This window comes from Entelurus aequoreus, linkage group LG13 (assembly GCF_033978785.1).
Source record: "Entelurus aequoreus isolate RoL-2023_Sb linkage group LG13, RoL_Eaeq_v1.1, whole genome shotgun sequence".
Taxonomy (NCBI): Eukaryota; Metazoa; Chordata; class Actinopteri; order Syngnathiformes; family Syngnathidae; genus Entelurus; species Entelurus aequoreus.
Window position 1 is genome coordinate 44,446,413 of NC_084743.1, and position 19,010 is coordinate 44,465,422.

General features: G+C 38.9%; 1 protein-coding gene across 1 annotated transcript in view; it reads right to left on the reverse strand.

Annotated features, from left to right (window-relative positions):
- Window positions 1–19,010, reverse strand: part of LOC133663867 (alpha-2-macroglobulin-like) — a 34,690-nt gene that overhangs the window by 10,830 nt on the left and 4,850 nt on the right. Inside the window, exons 8-27 of the mRNA XM_062068580.1 lie at window positions 17,940–18,078; window positions 17,696–17,813; window positions 17,490–17,599; window positions 17,254–17,421; window positions 16,003–16,227; window positions 14,957–15,020; window positions 14,738–14,883; window positions 14,504–14,653; window positions 14,215–14,358; window positions 14,045–14,120; window positions 13,831–13,954; window positions 10,484–10,709; window positions 8,823–8,949; window positions 8,592–8,713; window positions 8,451–8,502; window positions 8,026–8,109; window positions 6,428–6,604; window positions 4,857–4,932; window positions 1,786–1,942; window positions 1,635–1,709 (exon numbers count right to left, since the gene is read on the reverse strand). Coding sequence (XP_061924564.1) covers window positions 1,635–1,709; window positions 1,786–1,942; window positions 4,857–4,932; window positions 6,428–6,604; window positions 8,026–8,109; window positions 8,451–8,502; window positions 8,592–8,713; window positions 8,823–8,949; window positions 10,484–10,709; window positions 13,831–13,954; window positions 14,045–14,120; window positions 14,215–14,358; window positions 14,504–14,653; window positions 14,738–14,883; window positions 14,957–15,020; window positions 16,003–16,227; window positions 17,254–17,421; window positions 17,490–17,599; window positions 17,696–17,813; window positions 17,940–18,078 — 2,560 coding nt within the window. The remainder of the gene's footprint in view (window positions 1–1,634; window positions 1,710–1,785; window positions 1,943–4,856; window positions 4,933–6,427; window positions 6,605–8,025; window positions 8,110–8,450; window positions 8,503–8,591; window positions 8,714–8,822; window positions 8,950–10,483; window positions 10,710–13,830; window positions 13,955–14,044; window positions 14,121–14,214; window positions 14,359–14,503; window positions 14,654–14,737; window positions 14,884–14,956; window positions 15,021–16,002; window positions 16,228–17,253; window positions 17,422–17,489; window positions 17,600–17,695; window positions 17,814–17,939; window positions 18,079–19,010) is intronic.

The following is a 19,010-nucleotide window of genomic DNA, read 5'->3' on the forward strand; positions in this document are numbered from 1 at the left end:
TTCTTTATATTTCTTAATACATATTTTTGTTAGGATTCCTTATTTTTCATTTCATATTCCCGTCTGCTGTGATAATTTCATTGTGTCATGATCCATCATGACTGTTTTAGACTTTCGTGTTATTTTTTCTGTACTGTATGCGTTTTCCTGTCGAGTGCTCTTATTTTGGTTCCTCTTCCTGTTTGGTCTGTCTTTCTGTGACTTCACTACTGCATCAGAAACATTTTATCTTCCCCTGGTCATGGTTTACAAATAAGAAGCCTGCCTGTCCCCAATTACCATTTAGTAGGGTTTGTCTGCCAGTGTTGCCTTTCTTGCTCTTTGTTTCTGATACTCTGCTTGGCACATAGTAAAGGGACCTTCTGCTTCCACACTGCCTGCCTTCTCTGCATTCTGTCATCACGCTATAAACCGCAACCATGCCCAAAGGTAACATCTTGACTACAAAGACAATAAAGCTTTTGTACACAAGTAAATCTGTTTGTCTTTCAGTGGCTAACAAACCCCCAAAATTAAAAAGGTGCATGTTGGTCGCTGCATTAAAATTCAGGTGACTACTGCCAGTGCTTTTATTTTGAAGATTCCTTTTCATGTTCACTGAACCAGAAGTCACTGTGTGAATGTTTTAATGCTGTGTAACTAGACAGTAGTTATGTTGTGGTTGTCGTTTCACGTTGCTTAGCGATAATGATCACGTTAATAATACTACAACATATGTCGACAAATGTGATATTGAAAATATTGCACTTTCGCTAGTCATGCCCACTTCCTTGTCTCGTCTTTTTATGGCTGTAATGCACACATCTAGTGGAAGTGCCCTGAATGGCTGGATCTTCGCTCCCGTGGTATTTACATCACATTTGGCGGACGCATGACACAACTTCCTGCCGTTTACTGATTAGTGTGCACCACGTGGGAATTTGGTACGCCTCTGTACCAGACCTGAGGTTCTGTACCAAAATGGCATGGCGTAGTGGGTAGAGCACCCATGCCAGAAACCTGAGGGTTACAGGTTTGCTCCCCGCATGCATCTTGACATCCAAATCGCTGCCGTTGTGTCCTTGGGCAGGACACTTCACCCTTGCCCCCAGTGCCGCTCACACTGGTGAATGAATGATGAATGATAAGTGGTGGTCGGAGGGGCCGTAGGCGCAAACTGGCAGCCAAGCTTCCGTCAGTCTACCCCATGGCAGCTGTGGCTATGAAAGTAGCTTACCACCACCAGGTGTGAATAAATGATGGGTTCTCACTTCTCTGTGAAGCGCTTTGAGTGTCTAGAAAAGCGCTATAAAAATCGTATCCATTATTATTATTATTATTATTAAAAATCTAAATAATATTTATTTTTTTAAATACTTTTATGGTACTAAGCATAAAAAGGTGACAAGTTGAGTTATTTCTAATAAGGAATACATTTATCTTAAACAATGTAACATTTGTAACATCACACATCTTTGAATTCAATAAATGTAATACAAGTGTTCCGTGTGTTCCACTTGGTCTGTGATATATATCGCCCATCATTTGACTTTAATCACAAATGGCTTTTTACAGGTTCAATCATTTTGGCATGAAATGTAGAGTGCTGATGTGAATGGTGTAAGAATGATGTGTTTAAGCAGGAGTCTACTTACATCTACAGGCATACCCTTCTCCAAAAAGGCAGCTGTGATGTAAGCACTGAGGGTCACTTCATCCGAAACACCGCCCTGTAGGGGAAACATCACTTTTAGTTCTCGTGTCACAGCCAACCTCCCGACGTCACACAGAATGACACCACATTACCTTCATTCTGTTATGAAAAAGTTTCCCTGACTGTTGGAAACAACCATTGTCTTTTTGTTTGTCTTTCAGCCATTCCTCGGAATCTTCCACAGTAGCAGGGTCAATGTAAATAAACGATGTTGCTTTGGCAAAGACTCTCATCACGAAAGCAGTCAACCTGAGACAAATATGAGTGAAAACATACAGTTAACTGTCACACTTTTGACACAATATCGATATTGGCGGGGAAGGAGATTTGCACTTTAAAGACATGACAACATATCGTAATAACTCGTAAATAAACTTAAATGAAAGCCAGAAGGTCCTCTATTACCCCCATGAAATCCAAAAAGCGCCAACAAAACTCTATTTCCATTTCGTGGCCTCAATAATAACCAAGTATTAAAGTTAAAGTACCACTGATAGTCACACACACACTAGGTGTGGTGAAATTAACCTCTGCATTTGACCCATCCCCTTGTTCCAGGGAGCAGTGAGCAGCAATGGTGGCCCTGCTCAGGAATCGTTTTGGTGATTTAACCCCCAATTCTAACCCTAAATGCTGAGTGCCAGGGAGGTAATGGGTCCCATTTTTATAGTCTTTGGTATGACTCGGTTTGAACTAACAACCTACTGATCTCAGGGCGGACACTGTAACCACAAGGCCACTGAGCAGGCAATATCACAATATTAGTGATATTGTTATTATAAGTGCTAACACAGACAAACTATTTATAGCGGCGCTTGTGTGTAATGTTTACATCTTTGACTGGTCAGCTGTTTCCTCACTTCGCTACTCCCTGGAAGTTTATTGTATGTCATAAATCATGCCTCTCACCTGGATAGAAGAAGGCTGAGGATGTATTCCAACAACTTGGTACACTTTGACAGTCAATTTAGACCCAGATATGGGGAGCACGGCAATATGTGTGTATATATATGTATGAATAATTGTGTATGTGAGTATGTATGTGCATTTGTATGTACAATATGTTTGTCTCCCAGGGTGTGCGGGAGCCAAAGTATGGCCCCAGCCACCCAGAGAGCCCAACACAAAACAGCAGGTGCAGTGCCTAGGGAACAAGGAACCACCGGCCCTACGCAGCCAGGCCGGCCAGCTACAGAAACTCCAGATCCGGGTACAATGTGCCGCCCGGCAGGGCCAGCAGCAGGCCATAGACAGACACGCCCGGCAGAGGACAAGGCACAGGAGAAGCTGAGGACAGCCAGCAGTTTAGTTCCACCCCCCCAGGATTATGAGTTATTCTTAATCTAAATGTGAATATATATACATACTAGCAGTTGGCATCCTGATGACAGCAGACCTTGTACAGTAAATTATGTTGTATTATGTTTGTTGGCCCTCATAACATCTGCAGTGAGCAATAATCAGTGATGTTGTTTAAAAAAGCAATCTTACCCGCAGTACCAGACTTGCCTCCGACTGAAAATGTGTGGCACATTATGAAGCGTAAAATACGACAAGGGACTGTTGAACAACTTAAGCTGTACATCAAGCAAGACTGGGAAAGAATTCCACCTGAAAAACTTCAAAAATTGGTCTCTTCAGTTCCCAAACGTTTACCAAGTGTTGTTAAAAGGAAAGGCCATGTAACACAGTGGTAAAAATGCCTTTGTGCCAACTTTTTTGCAACATGTTGCTGCCATTAAATTCTAAGTTAATGATTATTTGCAAAAAATAATTACGTTTCTCAGTTCGAATATAAGTTGAAAAGAAAATGCAAATCATTGTATTCTGTTTTTAATTACGAATTACACAACATGCCAACTTCTCTGGTTTTGAGTTTTCTGGTGACAGAGCGGTAAGTTTTTTTTACTGCTGAATCTGCAAATGTTTTTACCTTAAAAATATATATAATCAAACGCATAGGCAATTGTGTAACAATATGATAAGGGGAATCCTTATACATTTATATTCATATATATTCACTAAAACAGTTGGCCCTATGAGGGCAGCCATTAATGCGATGTGGCCCTCAATGAAAACAAGTTTGACACCTCGCCTCCTCGAGGGCACTAACTTTCCAGTGTGTTTAAATATCACCCTGTTACGGCTTTCAGCACGTATGTAACGGGGGCCAGCCAGAGTGGCTGCACCAGATGTACATTGGTAAACCTCACTCCCTGACAGCGTCAAATAGTGTGCTAGCCGCTGGTTTAGCAGCTCGGGCTTTTAGCCAAGTGGCTAGCACACATCTCCTCACACTGTGACGGCCCGCACGGAGCGGTGGAACCATGGGAAGAACACAACGCTGAGGCCGCTACACATATCAACACCCGTACGTAACATGCACGTTCATAAAAAAAAGCTTTGCGTGTTGTTATCTAATGTTAAGGATTTGGATAGCTAACATTAACTTTCATTGGAGGTATATTATATCATAACAATATGAATGCAAATTGTTAGTTGCTTCTCTGAGACTACGTTTACATCTGGCGAGACAGCAATGAATGTCAAGCCTGAATGCCAAACAAATTCTTCAGGCCCAAGAGCAATTTTTATTCAATATATTGAGTAATTATGAAAAATACAGACACTTTTAAAAAGTAAATGCGCTGTTAAACTACTAATGGTAACATAAGCTGGCCAGTGGTGGTCTTGTTGTAATTTTTGGTTTTAAAAATGGAACTGTGAACAGACAGCCTATTTAACCTCATGATGCAGACACTTTTGTTACTGAACACTTTCTACTACACTTCTGCTTTGGAGACTTTGTATCTGTAAGTAATATGCAACTATAATTTTTTGGAACTTCACTACTTTATATTGACAAATGTTGTGTTTTAGACTGCAATTTTTTTCATTTCAGGACACTCGATACGTATGTCGAGCGTTTGCAAAACGTGTCATTTCTTTGATTTCTAATGAGTCTGTTTATGTCGACATGTGCTTTAGTATTGTAAACTTTGTTAGAGAGGAACAGTTTAAAATTACTACTTAACTATTGCTTAGTTACACAGCATTAAGACATGCAAGTTGGTATAAGTGTGTACTATTCAAATGTGCCATGTAACCATGCAATTTTAACAAAAAGAACACATATACTGCACATTTGTATTTATTTTCTTACCAAGTGTTCTCCTCTCCTGTTCCAAAAGTGCTGTATCCTCCACTTTCATGCTTGTAGTTAAGTTCCCTCTGGTAACCTGTTCAACAATAATTCATATACAACATGCTTTATTGGCCCCAATTTCACGTTTGACAGCACAGTTGAGATCAATATGCACAAAAACAGAAGAATGTCTACAGTATACAACTCTTATTAACTGAATTATCTGGAAAAATATTTCATGAGATAATGTGTGATAAGTGAAATATTAATGAAGCATACAATTAAAGTTAATGACTTGGGTATTCCATTTAAAAAGCAGATGTTTTTAAAGTTGTCAAATTACCAGTCGAGGTAAGAATTTGATCCATGTCAGAAAAAATGTATGCTTAAGCGTTATTTAAATATTATTTTGTAACCCCTTTTTTTCAATAGTCTGAATTTTTCAATGTTTTTAGAGAATTGTGGTAAGAATGAAACTTGCCTGTAATTTGTTAATTGATCTGCTATGAAATGATAAATTACTTAGATATATTAGTGGTTGTGATATTTCCTTGATGACCATTTTTATCATTTTCATATCGATTCTGTTACAATCAGTGAATGTTTTAGATCTATTTTTGTTTAAATTGTCGATTATTTATTCTTTTCACAAGTGAGTTCAGAACATTTAATTGAAATTCCTGTCTGTGTTTTCCCGCAGATTATAAAATATTCAAGGCTTGGGAATGTTTTCTTCCAGGATTGGTCCTATATGCCCAAAATTGTTGTTAAAATCCATAACTATTTCCTTTTTATTGTCCTTTCTGTCTTTAAAGTGTTGAAGGTATTCTGGGTTCTTATTAACACTACTCCTTGTACCGTGTCTCGGTTGGTAAAGCGGCTGTGCCAGCAACTTGGATGTTCCAGGTTCAATCTCCACTTCCGCCACCTTAGTCACTGCCGTTGTGTCCTTGGGCAAGACACTTCACCCACCTGCTTCCAGTGCCACCCACACTGGTTTAAATGTAGATAATGGGTTTCACTATGTAAAGTGCTTTGAGTCTCTAGAGAAAAGTGCTATATAAATGTAATTCACTTCACTTTTCTTAATAATACATGTACTGTTTAAGATGCCTAACGTTACTTTAATGGTATTTTTATTATTTTGTAGTTTATTATCACTAACCTGCCTCCTGAATTTATGTTTTAATTGTATTTTTCCTTTTTTTTACCTTGACAATCAATTTTACAGAATCAACAACATTCTGAAATTAATAATCATAACATGGAAAATCATCAATAATAATTATGCTTCTGTCTATTTGCCAGAAAACAATATTACACATGCAGTCTGAGGAAGTCATCAGGTCTATTACCCATGTGTCTCACTTTGAACAATTTTAACATGAAGTGGATTTTTTTTTTTTTTAAACTAGTACAGTGTTGAAAAAGTAAAATGAGGCAAATTAGTTCAAAATTATTTTTACAAGCTAAAAATACATGTATTTTTCTAATTTTGAAAGATGATTTGTGAACTTGAGAAATAATGTCAGCACAGAACCATAGGTGTAAAAAAAGGTTGATAAAGGAGGTTGTTCACAGTGACTCACCACTAGTCAGGAACTTGAGAGTCTTTTCTTTGATGGCTGGTGTCAGCTGCTGTGTCTGTTGAAGATACTGGAGGATGTAAACATTAGGAGCTAAGAGCGCCATGTTTTGCTCGCCGCATCCATGCGGCATCCTCAACAGTCCTTCGAGATTCTTCAAGGCCCGGCCCAAAATGTCACCTGCATACAGATATTAACTTGCTTTTATGTCAAGACTCAAATGTTGAACAGCTTATTATAATAAGTGGGGATGTGCTGATCGATTGGTCACCGAGTATCGGCCGAGTTCCGTGAAAAAGGATGCCTTTCAATGCCGATCAAAAACACAGATCTCCCCTGACTGATACTTTATTTTTGGTCCCCGGACTGACATGCTAGCAGCTAACTGTGTGAAATAAACAATATACACTACATTCTTTAAAAGTTACATTATCACTGGAGGACAGGAGGACAAAGCTAAGCATGTTACACACAGAGTGAAAGAGCCCATGCTAATCGCTGAAGTAGCTACTTGACTAGCATGAAACAATACAAAAAAAAGGTGCCAGTTAAACTTTAAGAAATGTAGATGGAACCACGTTACAGCAGAAAGTAAGGAACTATTAAAGGGAAATTAACAAGTAGATTAATAAGAGTCTAAGGAGAGGATAATATAATGTTCCTCTGTTGCTGTGTGATTGCCAGGTGTACATGTAAGGGGAGGGCAGATCGATTCATATATTGGTAATGTCGATACCAAGGGTAGTATCAGTATATGATCAATACTAGAGTGATTACACAGATATTTGTATTTTTATAAAATCTAAATAATAATAATAAATATTTCTAGACACAGAAATATTTTGAGGGCAAGGATTTAAAAGACAAGTTGATGGATTTGTTTTGTTGTTGTGTATTTTGGATGTTATTTGGCTAAAAAATTGGCAGCATACATCTTTGATGGGAACACTCCTAACAATTAGGCCTATAAACTTACACGTTGGAAATGGATCACTAAAGTGAATGAAAGTAAATTGGCTATTGTAAATTCAATGTTCCTACAGTAAATGTGTTCAAATTGAATGTTAGCGAGGTCAAACTACGGTAATTCAGTTGGTCATCAACATTCCGTGTACATCACATGCGCAGGCTTATGCCAGTCAAAGTTCACGTTTAATGTTGTACTGATTGAATTACTGTACTATTCAAAAATAAACCAAAGTCAAATAAATATTTTAAAAAGATGTACAGAAATTTGAAAGTCAGTCATTCAACAAATGTCCAAAGAGGTTCATTTGGTCTTCAAAAAATGCAATATATATGCAATTTGTTGTTCTTATTGCCAGACCTGTGTGAACTAGGACAAGGGGGCGTTCCCACACCTGGGACACAGTCCTGAAGAGGTCGGACTGCAGATGGCGCTGTCAGCCTGCTACTACAAGCAGGAAGACAGCACCAAAAACGGTTTAAATCAGCTGACCAGACACGTCACAGCAACATCACGTGACAACCTCTGAGGAAGAAGGCAACAGTTGTAGCCAAAACTGTCAGGTACGGAAATAAACACACAGGTCTGACTATAAGAATAACAAATTGCATGAATATCAAATGTGTTCATTTACCTAGGACAGATACTGAGCCATGGGCTGATCCTTCAATCACGTTGCTGGGGAGTTGTATCTCTTCTTCCTCCTTCAGAGTTTCTCCTGTTGTATAGACAGATAGATAATTCAGTTGAGAGATCAACTTCAGATCGCAAAACGAAATCAGTTAGTTTAAGTTCATTGAACAGACTAAGTCTACACTACTTAAAATTCTGCAACTCAATTACCCAAAAATTTTTCACTCGACCCAGATTAGATACAGTGAAACCCAAGTTTATACCTGTTAGATGACCTGACCTAATAAAATAACTTGTAACATTTGACACTCTCAAACATTTAGAAACTAACCCAAGACCTATTTGGTTATGACCAAAATTTAGGATCTTCATATATCATTTTATAGCATTAATGATGATCGTCATCAGTTATAAACCTAAAGTTACCTTTGGGGCACAGCAACCAATTGTAGGTCTTTGTCATCTCAGAGCCTTCAGCCTAAGAAGGAAGGACATAGCAAGCACTTTTGGTTACCAATAGTTTATGATCTGACGCTTTGTGAGAAAAACCTTTTTTAACGTACTGACCTTCACAATGAGCGTTCGTGTGACGACATCGACACGACCTCTTTCTGGCACGTTCGCAATCTCATTGTTACAAAGGGCTCGGGACGGCACAGCCTCAGCGGTCACGGTCACATTGACAACTCCTGATGAGGAAAAACCATTAAGTATGAAAACAGGCACACTCGTCTTTCAAATCCCTTTCATTTTTAAGACAGCTGAGCTCTTCCAGATTGTATAGTCAGAGATGCTCACCTAAGGTTGAGGGAGCCATAGTCCACCTGACAGTCTTGCGCTCGTTGCCACACAGACAGGAACTGTATGGCTCACCACGAATGGTGGTGAGGGTATAATCTAAGGACGCAGCTGGAGTCACGCTGACCTTTACCGCAAACACAGATTAATCAAAAGTTAAACATGTAACTGGAAAAAAACTGAAATTAGAACCTCTTTTGTCAAAATAACTAACTAAAAACAGAGCTGTAGCACAATCGCCTCCTTCCTCAGAGCTATTTCTGCACAACTCCCAGTTTGCACGTCCTTTCTTAACGTACTACAAATGGTGCAAAACAGCGGCCGCAGAACAGTTTTACTCTTGATAAGTCACACTGCTTGTGTTAGGGGTGTCAGACTCATTATAGCTCAGGGGCCGCATGGATGAAAATCTGTGCACACACGGGCCAAACTATTAAAATCATGGCATTAAAACAAAAAAATAAAGACGACTTCAGATTGTTTTCTATGTCTTACTTTGGCCAAAAATAGAACAAACACATTCTGAAAATTTTAGAATAAAAATATAGAAAAAAAATACCGGCAGCAGTAAAGTTCAGATCCATGAAGGAAAGAAGAAAGTGAATGAATGTTTATAACTGAATAACTTTACATATGCATAAAAATGTGTTTTCTTTTGTATTATTTTTTTTAATGAATCAAGTAACATTTATGACAACCTTTTTCCAAAACACAATATAGAATGTGATATATAACAAGATAATGCATACATTTATCATTTGTTTTCAAAACGCTTACAAAAAAGTGGGATCCCAAAAATTTACTGTGGGACCCCATTTTTATGACTTGATGGGGTCCCAGGGACCCCATTTTGAAAATTCGTAGCGCCAACCCCGATGGAGTATTGGTGCGTGCAAAACAGCAGCAGGTTCTGTTTTGTTCTAATACTAATCAAATATCATCCCGGGGGCCATAGATCATTCATTTGCGAGCCGGATCTGGCCCGCAGGCCTTGACTTTGACACATAAGTATTAGTATTGTGCCCATTTTAATGATCAGCATATATTCTGCATATCACGAAGACGGACACCCTAAATGGACTGTGCTCCTTTTTTTGCTCCCTTTTTTTTTTTGCTTTACATTTAAAACACTTCCTTGCGGTCTACATAACATGTAATGGTGATTCTTTTTTCAAAATCTTGCATGGATTATGTTTTACAGACCGTATTCAAGCTGCTTTCTGTTTTGTGGGCGGTCTTATTTACGTGGCGTCACTTCGACTGTGTCTTCTCCATGCCAGCTATGTTGTAGTTTTCAGCGCTTCCATTTCGAGTCTACTGACAGATATAAGTTTGAACTATACTCTGCTTTGTATTACAAATAGCAGTGCGAGCCAGTCTGCCCCACAACAAGAGGATAGAGGAAAAATAGAAGCCTTATATAAAGGTGTCATACAAAACAAAAGCAAAGCCAAAGCAGTGGAAATAATGCTCAAGTAGAGTTACTGCCTTAGTTAAGATCTTTGGGGGACTTTGGAGGATCCATTGTATAGTAATAAATAAAGAGATGAAGTTTGATGGAATTTTGGAACAAAGCTGATTGTTTTAGTTTCACTCAGAGGGTCTGATTTTCCACTGACCAAACACTAATAACACTGGAGCAGATTGAAGTTGGTCATTACCATGATGCATGTGGACAGGAAGTTGAAGATGGTTGCTTTCAGCTCAAAATGTTCCCCCCGTATGATGGAGTAGGGAAGAGTGAGCTCTAGGAAGAAAGGCTGGAAGACAGTTAACTTTTGACGAGGAGCCAATCCAAAACCCTGAGAGGACAGGCAGAAAGCCTCAGTCTCCCATGTGGTGATGGTGTCCGGGGCAGTTATGGCCACATCCTGCATGCCAGAGTTTCTGAAACAACAAAAAAGGGTGATCAGTTATGGAGCGAGGAGTTAGGCCCAAACCTACTAGGGTGGAACGTACACAGAATGAAGACCGCAAATGTCGGCGTGTACTCAAAGCGGAAAGCTCAGATCGTACGACCACAATGACACTGCTACGTGCACGGTGTCACACAAAACACCTAACCTTTTTTCACATCGACCTCCATTAAATGAAATCAGGCCAATATATTAATTAAATGTTTTCCACGCATCACCTCTGGGACATTTTCAGAACCCGTTGATGAGCCTAGTCGATAATTGGCTGGTAAACTAGTAAACATTTCCAACAGCTTTACCCAACTGTTGTCCACAAGTTGCAGACATACTCCAAGTTTATTTTTAAGCTTGATAGGTGTTTGTCTCATTTAAACATTCATTCATGTTCCAACACATTTACCCCTGCATGCAATGAGAATTTATGTATTTATTTGTAAACTCTTCAATCAATCAATCAAAGTTTATTTATATAGCCCTAAATCACGAGTGTCTCAAAGGGCTGCACATGCCAGAACGACATCCTCGGCTCAGATCCCCCAAACTGTTGAGAGCGATCTATAGCTGTAATTGGTGTTTAAAAAATGAAAGATGATGAGAGATTTTTAGTACCCTTCAATATCTGTCATGTAAATTAAAATGTGAATCTGTTCTTAATTGTCTCACTCTGGAAAACTAAAGGTTAAATAAAAACATAAATACATGTAAACTGGGATGAGAGGACGCCAGTGTGTTGCTTAAAGGCCTACTGAAACCCACTACTACCGACCACGCAGTCTGATAGCTTATATATCAATGATGAAATCTTAACATTATAACACATGCCAATACGGCCGGGTTAACTTATAAAGTGACATTTTAAATTTGCCGCTAAACTTCCGGTTCGAAACGCCTCTGAGGATGACGTATGCGCGTGACGTAGACCGGGGAACACGGGTATGCCTTCCACATTGAAGCCAATACGAAAAAGCTCTGTTTTCATTTCATAATTCCACAGTATTCTGGACATCTGTGTTCGTGAATCTGTTGCAATCATGTTCATTGCATTATGGAGAAGGAAGCTGAGCAAGCAAAGAAGAAAGTTGTCGGTGCGAAATGGACGTATTTTTCGAACGTAGTCAGCAACAACAGTACACAGCCGGCGCTTCTTTGTTTACATTCCCGAAAGATGCAGTCAAGATGGAAGAACTCGGATAACAGAGACTCTAACCAGGAGGACTTTTGACTTCGATACACAGACGCCTGTAGAGAACTGGGACAACACAGACTCTTACCAGGATTACTTTGATTTGGATGACAAAGACGCAGACGTGCTACTGTGAGTATGCAGCTTTGGCTTCTAAACATTTGATCGCTTGACCGTATGTGCGCAACTTTTTTTTGCGTATGTACGTAACTTTTTAAAAATATATAAGCTTTATGAACCTTGGGTTAGGTGAACGGTCTTTTGGGCTGAGTGATTGTGTGTGTTGATCAGGTGTTTGAATTGTATTGGCGTGTTCTATGGAGCTAGGAGCTAGCATAGGAGCTAGGAGCTAGCATAACAAACACGCAGGTGTTTTTATGCAGGATTAATTTGTGGCATATTAAATATAAGCCTGGTTGTGTTGTGGCTAATAGAGTATATATATGTCTTGTGTTTATTTACTGTTGTAGTCATTCCCAGCTGAATATCAGGTACCGTGAGTATGCAGCCTTGGCTGCTAAACATTTGATAACTTGACCGTATGTGCGCGTCACGTACGTAACTTTTTAAAAATATATAAGCTTTATGAACCTTGGGTTAGGTGAACGGTCTTTTGGGCTGAGTGATTGTGTGTGTTGATCAGGTGTTTGAATTGTATTGACGTGTTCTATGGAGCTAGGAGCTAGCAGAGGAGCTAGGAGCTAGCATAACAAACACGCAGGTGTTATTATGCAGGATTAATTTGTGGCATATTAAATATAAGCCTGGTTGTGTTGTGGCTAATAGAGTATATATATGTCTTGTGTTTATTTACTGTTGTAGTCATTCCCAGCTGAATATCAGGTACGGTGAGTATGCAGCCTTGGCTGCTAAACATTTGATAACTTGACCGTATGTGCGCGTCACGTACGTAACTTTTTAAAAATATATAAGCTTTATGAACCTTGGGTTAGGTGAACGGTCTTTTGGGCTGAGTGATTGTGTGTGTTGATCAGGTGTTTGAATTGTATTGGCGTGTTCTATGGAGCTAGGAGCTAGCAGAGGAGCTAGGAGCTAGCATAACAAACACGCAGGTGTTTTTATGCAGGATTAATTTGTGGCATGTTAAATATAAGCCTCGTTGTGTTGTGGCTAATAGAGTATATATATGTCTTGTGTTTATTTACTGTTGTAGTCATTCCCAGCTGAATATCAGGTCACCCCCGGCTCTCACAGCATCTTCCCTATCTGAATAGCTTCAACTCCCCACTAGTCCTTCACTTGCACTTTACTCATCCACAAATCTTTCATCCTCGCTCAAATTAATGGGGAAATTGTCGCTTTCTCGGTCCGAATCTCTCTCACTTCATGCGGCCATCATTGTAAACAATAGGGAACTTTGCGTATATGTTCAACTGACTACATCACGCTACTTCCGGTAGGGGCAAGCCTTTTTTTTATCAGATACCAAAAGTTGCAATCTTTATCGTCGTTGTTCTATACTAAATCCTTTCAGCAAAAATATGGCAATATCGCGAAATGATCAAGTATGACACATAGAATAGATCTGCTATCCCCGTTTAAATAAAAAAAATTCATTTCAGTAGGCCTTTAACATTTATATACCACATTATGCAGAAGGTCTAAGGTACGCAGGAGGACAATCATTTTGCCGTTGGAGCAATAAAAGTTGATATATTGTTACATGTTGCTGTTCCTGACAGTTGATGTACAGGTTTGAGCACCGCTCAGAAAAACTAAATCTATTGGCAAATATTACACTGATTTGCCAAAATATGCAGGGAAGTCGTGAGCATTGGACAAAGTTCCGAGGCCGCACTTAATTCGCAGGGATTTGTTGAATTTGCTCGATCAGCATAAGGATTTACGGTAAATAAGGACAATTTCATCACTTGTGACGATGGCTCACCCAACTTCCACAAGGCTCCACAACATAGTCTCTGGGAAGTAGCTGCGAATTGTCTGAATTGGGCCATCACTGGGCAATCCTCCTCCCATTTGAGCACCATCGTTAAATGTCATAATTGGAAAACCTGAAAAATATCCCATCCAATCAATAAAGAACAACTGTAGATGTTGAAAAATATGAATTGCCAATATCTTGAAATAAAATGAGGCCTTACCATCCTTCCTGTAAAGGTATGGTCTTATATAGTCCTGGCAAATAGCCAAATTTGTTACCATCTTCAGCCTATTATTCTGGATTGACAAAGCAAAAAAAAAATCTAGAAACTAAGTCAAATTTTCAAAGGTGGGTAGAACAAAAATGTGCAGAACTGTGTGAGAGAATTACCCGGAAAATGGTGAAAGGATCATTGCTGTTACCCCCAGGGAACGGCAAAATAGATCTTCTAGGTCTGACGTGTAAGCATTTCACTGGATCTTGAACTTCGTTTGGAACATATGAGGATTTTGTGATGTACAACAACGTGAATATCTGGAAAAAAGGATGAAGTATATGTTTCAAGAAAACCTAAAGTAAAACGTGTAATAACCAGAGCTGTTCTCCCCCCACGTTGTCCCGTTAATGTGGGGTTTTACGGATTTGTTTTCCATGTACTGCGGAAGATAAATGTACTTACCTTGTCTGCATCTAAGGTCTTTCCGGGCTCTTTAATGAGGACACTCTGGTCAACAGCGCTCACCCCACAAAGAGAGTTTGGCTCGGCTTTCACTTGCAAGGTGGTTTCTTCTCCTGGGACAGCTGAAGATGGACGAAACTCCACCGAGACCTGGCACACAACGATGCACACGTTTTACAATATGGACATCAGAAGTACTCTGTGAGCATAGGACCTAAACATGAATGGACTTACTTTGTCACTGAAGCATTTCTCAGTAGTGAACTCAGCACTGTGAGCAATCACAGTAGCACTAGGAAGCACAGCATATGCAACAATCTGGACAGCTGGTGCCATCGCTGGAGAAATGTGCAACTGGAACGTCGTCTCACCCTCAGTCACTGGAACATCAAAACTGATTAGGATCATCCAAAGGCTTACCTAGACTCACAATTCATGCCAGTCATTGCCCACCTGATTTATCCTTTACAACAATGTGTTTAGCTCCTTGAAGGACAATCGCTCCTCTGGATAAGACCTGGATTGAGAGGACAACTGCTCTGTAAGTGTGCCTTACAACATACTATTATTTGGGAGGATACAGTTAGTAAAGTGACCATTTATAAAATTCTAACAACAAATTAGTAGGTGGCATGGTGTTTTATACGAGCGTACTGCATGCCCTTCTGGGGATCAAACCCAAACCCTCTGCCACAAAAGTCAGAATGGTTTACCATTACACCACCTGGGATTAACATACTAATGATTAAATGCTGATACTGTATTCTCTCATTGGGGACGAGTGTAGAATTGCTGAGAATAAGTTTGAAGTAAATGTTATATAAAGTGCCTTGTCATTTATTAATGACACTGAGATTTACACACTATATGGATGCTCATGGTAATAGAAAGGTGTGCCCCTTTTCAGCTCAATACAGGATGCATACTTCTGTTTCTTGTTTGCTTTGCTGGTATCTGACCAATATCCAATCTCAATATCCAATTACTATTTTATTAATTGTTTCGGTTAACTTTTGATCCTTTATTTTTCCAATTCCGATTATGTATTTTTTATGACTGAATACATCTTCTTTTTATAACAAACTATTAAATTTACAACTTTTCAACATATTACTGGCCAAAAAATAGTACAATGGTACAAGTTAAACATGGAAAGTGGACAAACTATCAGTATGTGCTGAAATTGGAGGAGGAGTAAGAATAAATAAGCTCTGCTTCTTTCTACTCCTTTTCGGACATGTTAAACTGGGAACACATAAACATGTGATGTACTGCATGTAACTTTGTAATTAAAACATCACTATCACACACACAGCTGTGTTTTCTTCAAATGGTAAATTATTACGCATAACCTGTGACTTAAATTATATTTTAAATTGCTGAATATGTATGTTTTTGCTGGAAAGTCAATCACATAGCACATTTATAACAACCATTCATATTCACACCAAGTATCCAATAAATATATAACCTGAAAGTTTATGCCGATGTTGACTCACCAGATAAATGATATCTGCGGTGCCCTGAGACTCTCCAGCTACAGCATATCTGATGGTGATGTCCTCATCTGAGTGACAAGGAATGGTCTCCTTCATCTCCTTCACCTGCAGGTAGCTGGCTGTCTTCGTATGAGGATTAGGTTCTTGAACCAGGGACACCGTGTGCTCTCCAATTTCATAGTAAGAGGTTCCATAATCATTGTAAAGGTTTGGTGAACCGCTAACCTAAGTGAGATAAAATTGAACATACATGCACTCATTAATGCTAAGACAGATATCAGCTTCATAACACAAACCTGTATGCGCTTTACATCTTTGTGTTGTTTTGAGAAATGAGCTTCAATCAGTCTTTACCAACATGTATCAATCTAATGCATATAAACTACTCACAAAAAGTTACGACTATTTAGAGGAAATGCACTTCAATCTTTATAGGTGAACTAAATTTGAAGTTACCGGAACTTTGAAATGTCCTTCTCTTCAGTGTTTTAGTACTTTTTGAAAAACTTACTGTTCTCTAATAAGGAGCTGAATAGCACAATTAGGGTTTTTTGTTCACTTTTTCAGACTGTGTATCTCTGTTGCGCAAAAAGAATAAAAAATAAGGCTTAACATTGTCTGTAGCATGTTCAAAGAATCTCAGAGATTTCCAACTAAAAACTGACCATGCCATGCTTTTATTTTGAAAGTCACCTTGCACTTAACATGAAATCACTGTATCCACGTTTTGATACTGTGTAAGTACTGTAGACAGTTGTTATGTTGCTGTGCAAGTGTACACTATGTCGATAAACCTCACCCCCTGATGCCTTAATGCACTTAAATCGAGTTGATAGCTCAGGTTTTTAGCTCGACGCCAAGCATTCTTGTACTCTCATTTGGTGGACCAAGGCTGGGGCTCTGGGCAGGACGCATTGGCTGGACCAGGAGGGTTACCCTAAAATATCCTTACCTGTGCAGTGCAAGTAGGGATCTGAAAATAGTCATAGTGTGGTATAATGCATGTCCAGCTTACGTCAGGTGACCTTGCACTGATTAACCAAATAATTGTCCTTTGCATTTGTCATTTTAACATAAAAAATGGGCTGGAGAAAAAGCCACCAAAATAACCTCAGGGGTTCATGCTTTCAGTGATGTCAAAAATGTGGTCATATTCTTATTTGTTTTTTTTCATGTGGACTATTTATGGTTTGAAAGCTTGCTAATGTGCTTTTATGTTGAAGGTCGGCTCACAATTCTGTTCTTACTTACATAGATGCTAATGTCGCCGTAAAGGTAAGTAGTGTTTATTGAGAACGTTGCGAAACCGTCACTGTCTGTTCTGAGAGTCTTCTGGAGAGACGGCTTCCACCTCTGACCCTCCAGCAGGTACAAAACCATGCCGGCAATTGGAGTATTGTTGTAGTGGACTGCTTGAACCTGTTGGAAGAGCAAAGATCTGTCAGTTCACAATCATTCCACAGTCCCATCATGCGTGTTGCACTTACTTTTCCTTCCACATTTGATCCTTTCTCATAAATTTTAGGTGTATCCACAAATGACAGTTTTCCAATCACTTGGGAAATTTGAGTCGTTTTGGACTGTTTTTGTTCAATATCTGTACAAGAACAGAACAGACATTTATTGTTGATGAGTCGTATATACTTTATATCATTCAAATTGCATTTCAAAATATATAAAGATAAATACTTGCCTGTCCCCATTTCTTTCACCTCAGCATTGACTTCCAGTACATTTTGAAATGAACCTAGAGACATTTTTGTGATATCGGACATCTTCACAGTGAAGGTGGCACAGCCTTTGTTGTTTGTCTGAAGAGTACAATGATATCATTTGCTATTTAGAACCTCACCAGGGACGTGCAGTCAAGTAGAATATATATATGATTGCATGAAATTGTATTCTGGGTGGAGCTGAGATACTATTGCTTACTCTACCTGCTCTGTGTCCTCGTAGCATGGTGGCGGTTTCTTAATGTTATCATATCGGCCCTCAAAAGGAAAATCAAAATAGGTATAGACCGGTTGACACACCTTAAGTGTGGCAGTACCTGGCACAGGCTGTCCATATGTGTACCTATCGATGTAAACAAAGAAAAACATATTTATTGTGTTGTCAGAGCAAAAACAATTAAGCAATAAATGATGATTAAATAATTTAATACTACAGTAGATCCTCCAGTGTTCTGGGTTTGGCATTTGCTCCCTCACATATTTAGCGATTACATTTTTTTTGATGGTAAATTCCATAGAAAGTGGTCAGATGGCACTATGTGCAGAGGAAAAAATGTTTCACCTCCATAAAGATATTGACGCCTTTAGTAGTGGCAGACACCGATATTGATATGATGCGATATCAGCACAAATCATACATACTTGTATTATTTTGTACGAGTGGGGAATGTTAAAATAGGTTTGAATAAGTGACATTAGCCACACAGACAACAATGGCAGTTAATAAAAACATAACATATTTACTGTATTATCAAGAATCTGGAATGGACTGTCTTTAAGTTAAAGTAAAGAGGTAATATGTTTTGGCAACACCTAGTTGCCACAATAATTCATTAAACTAAGCCCATGACCCAGTAAATTGAATGATGCAAACACATTTGTTCCTGATACATTTATTCCCTTGGAGACTTTGTATCTGTAAGTAATATGCAACTACAATTATTTGATATTTATAATGACAAATGTTCTGCTTAGACTGCAATATTGTTCAATTAAGGACATTTATTATGCATGTCCAAACTGTGTGCTATTGTGGGCTTAACTGTTGTGTAGCTGCGAAAGCTCCTAGGAGCCATGTTTACCTTTTTGTAAATTACATTCCTAACATGAAGGAAAAGAACAACCTGCGTGCTTATGAGAGCACATTTAGCAATTAAGTTGCTGTCCAGCTTTGCTCAAGTAAACAAAATCTGATATCAATGTGAGAAAGGGACACCCGTACTTTATATATGTATTCAGATATTTTTTTTAGCTTTTAAGCAGAATAAATACATT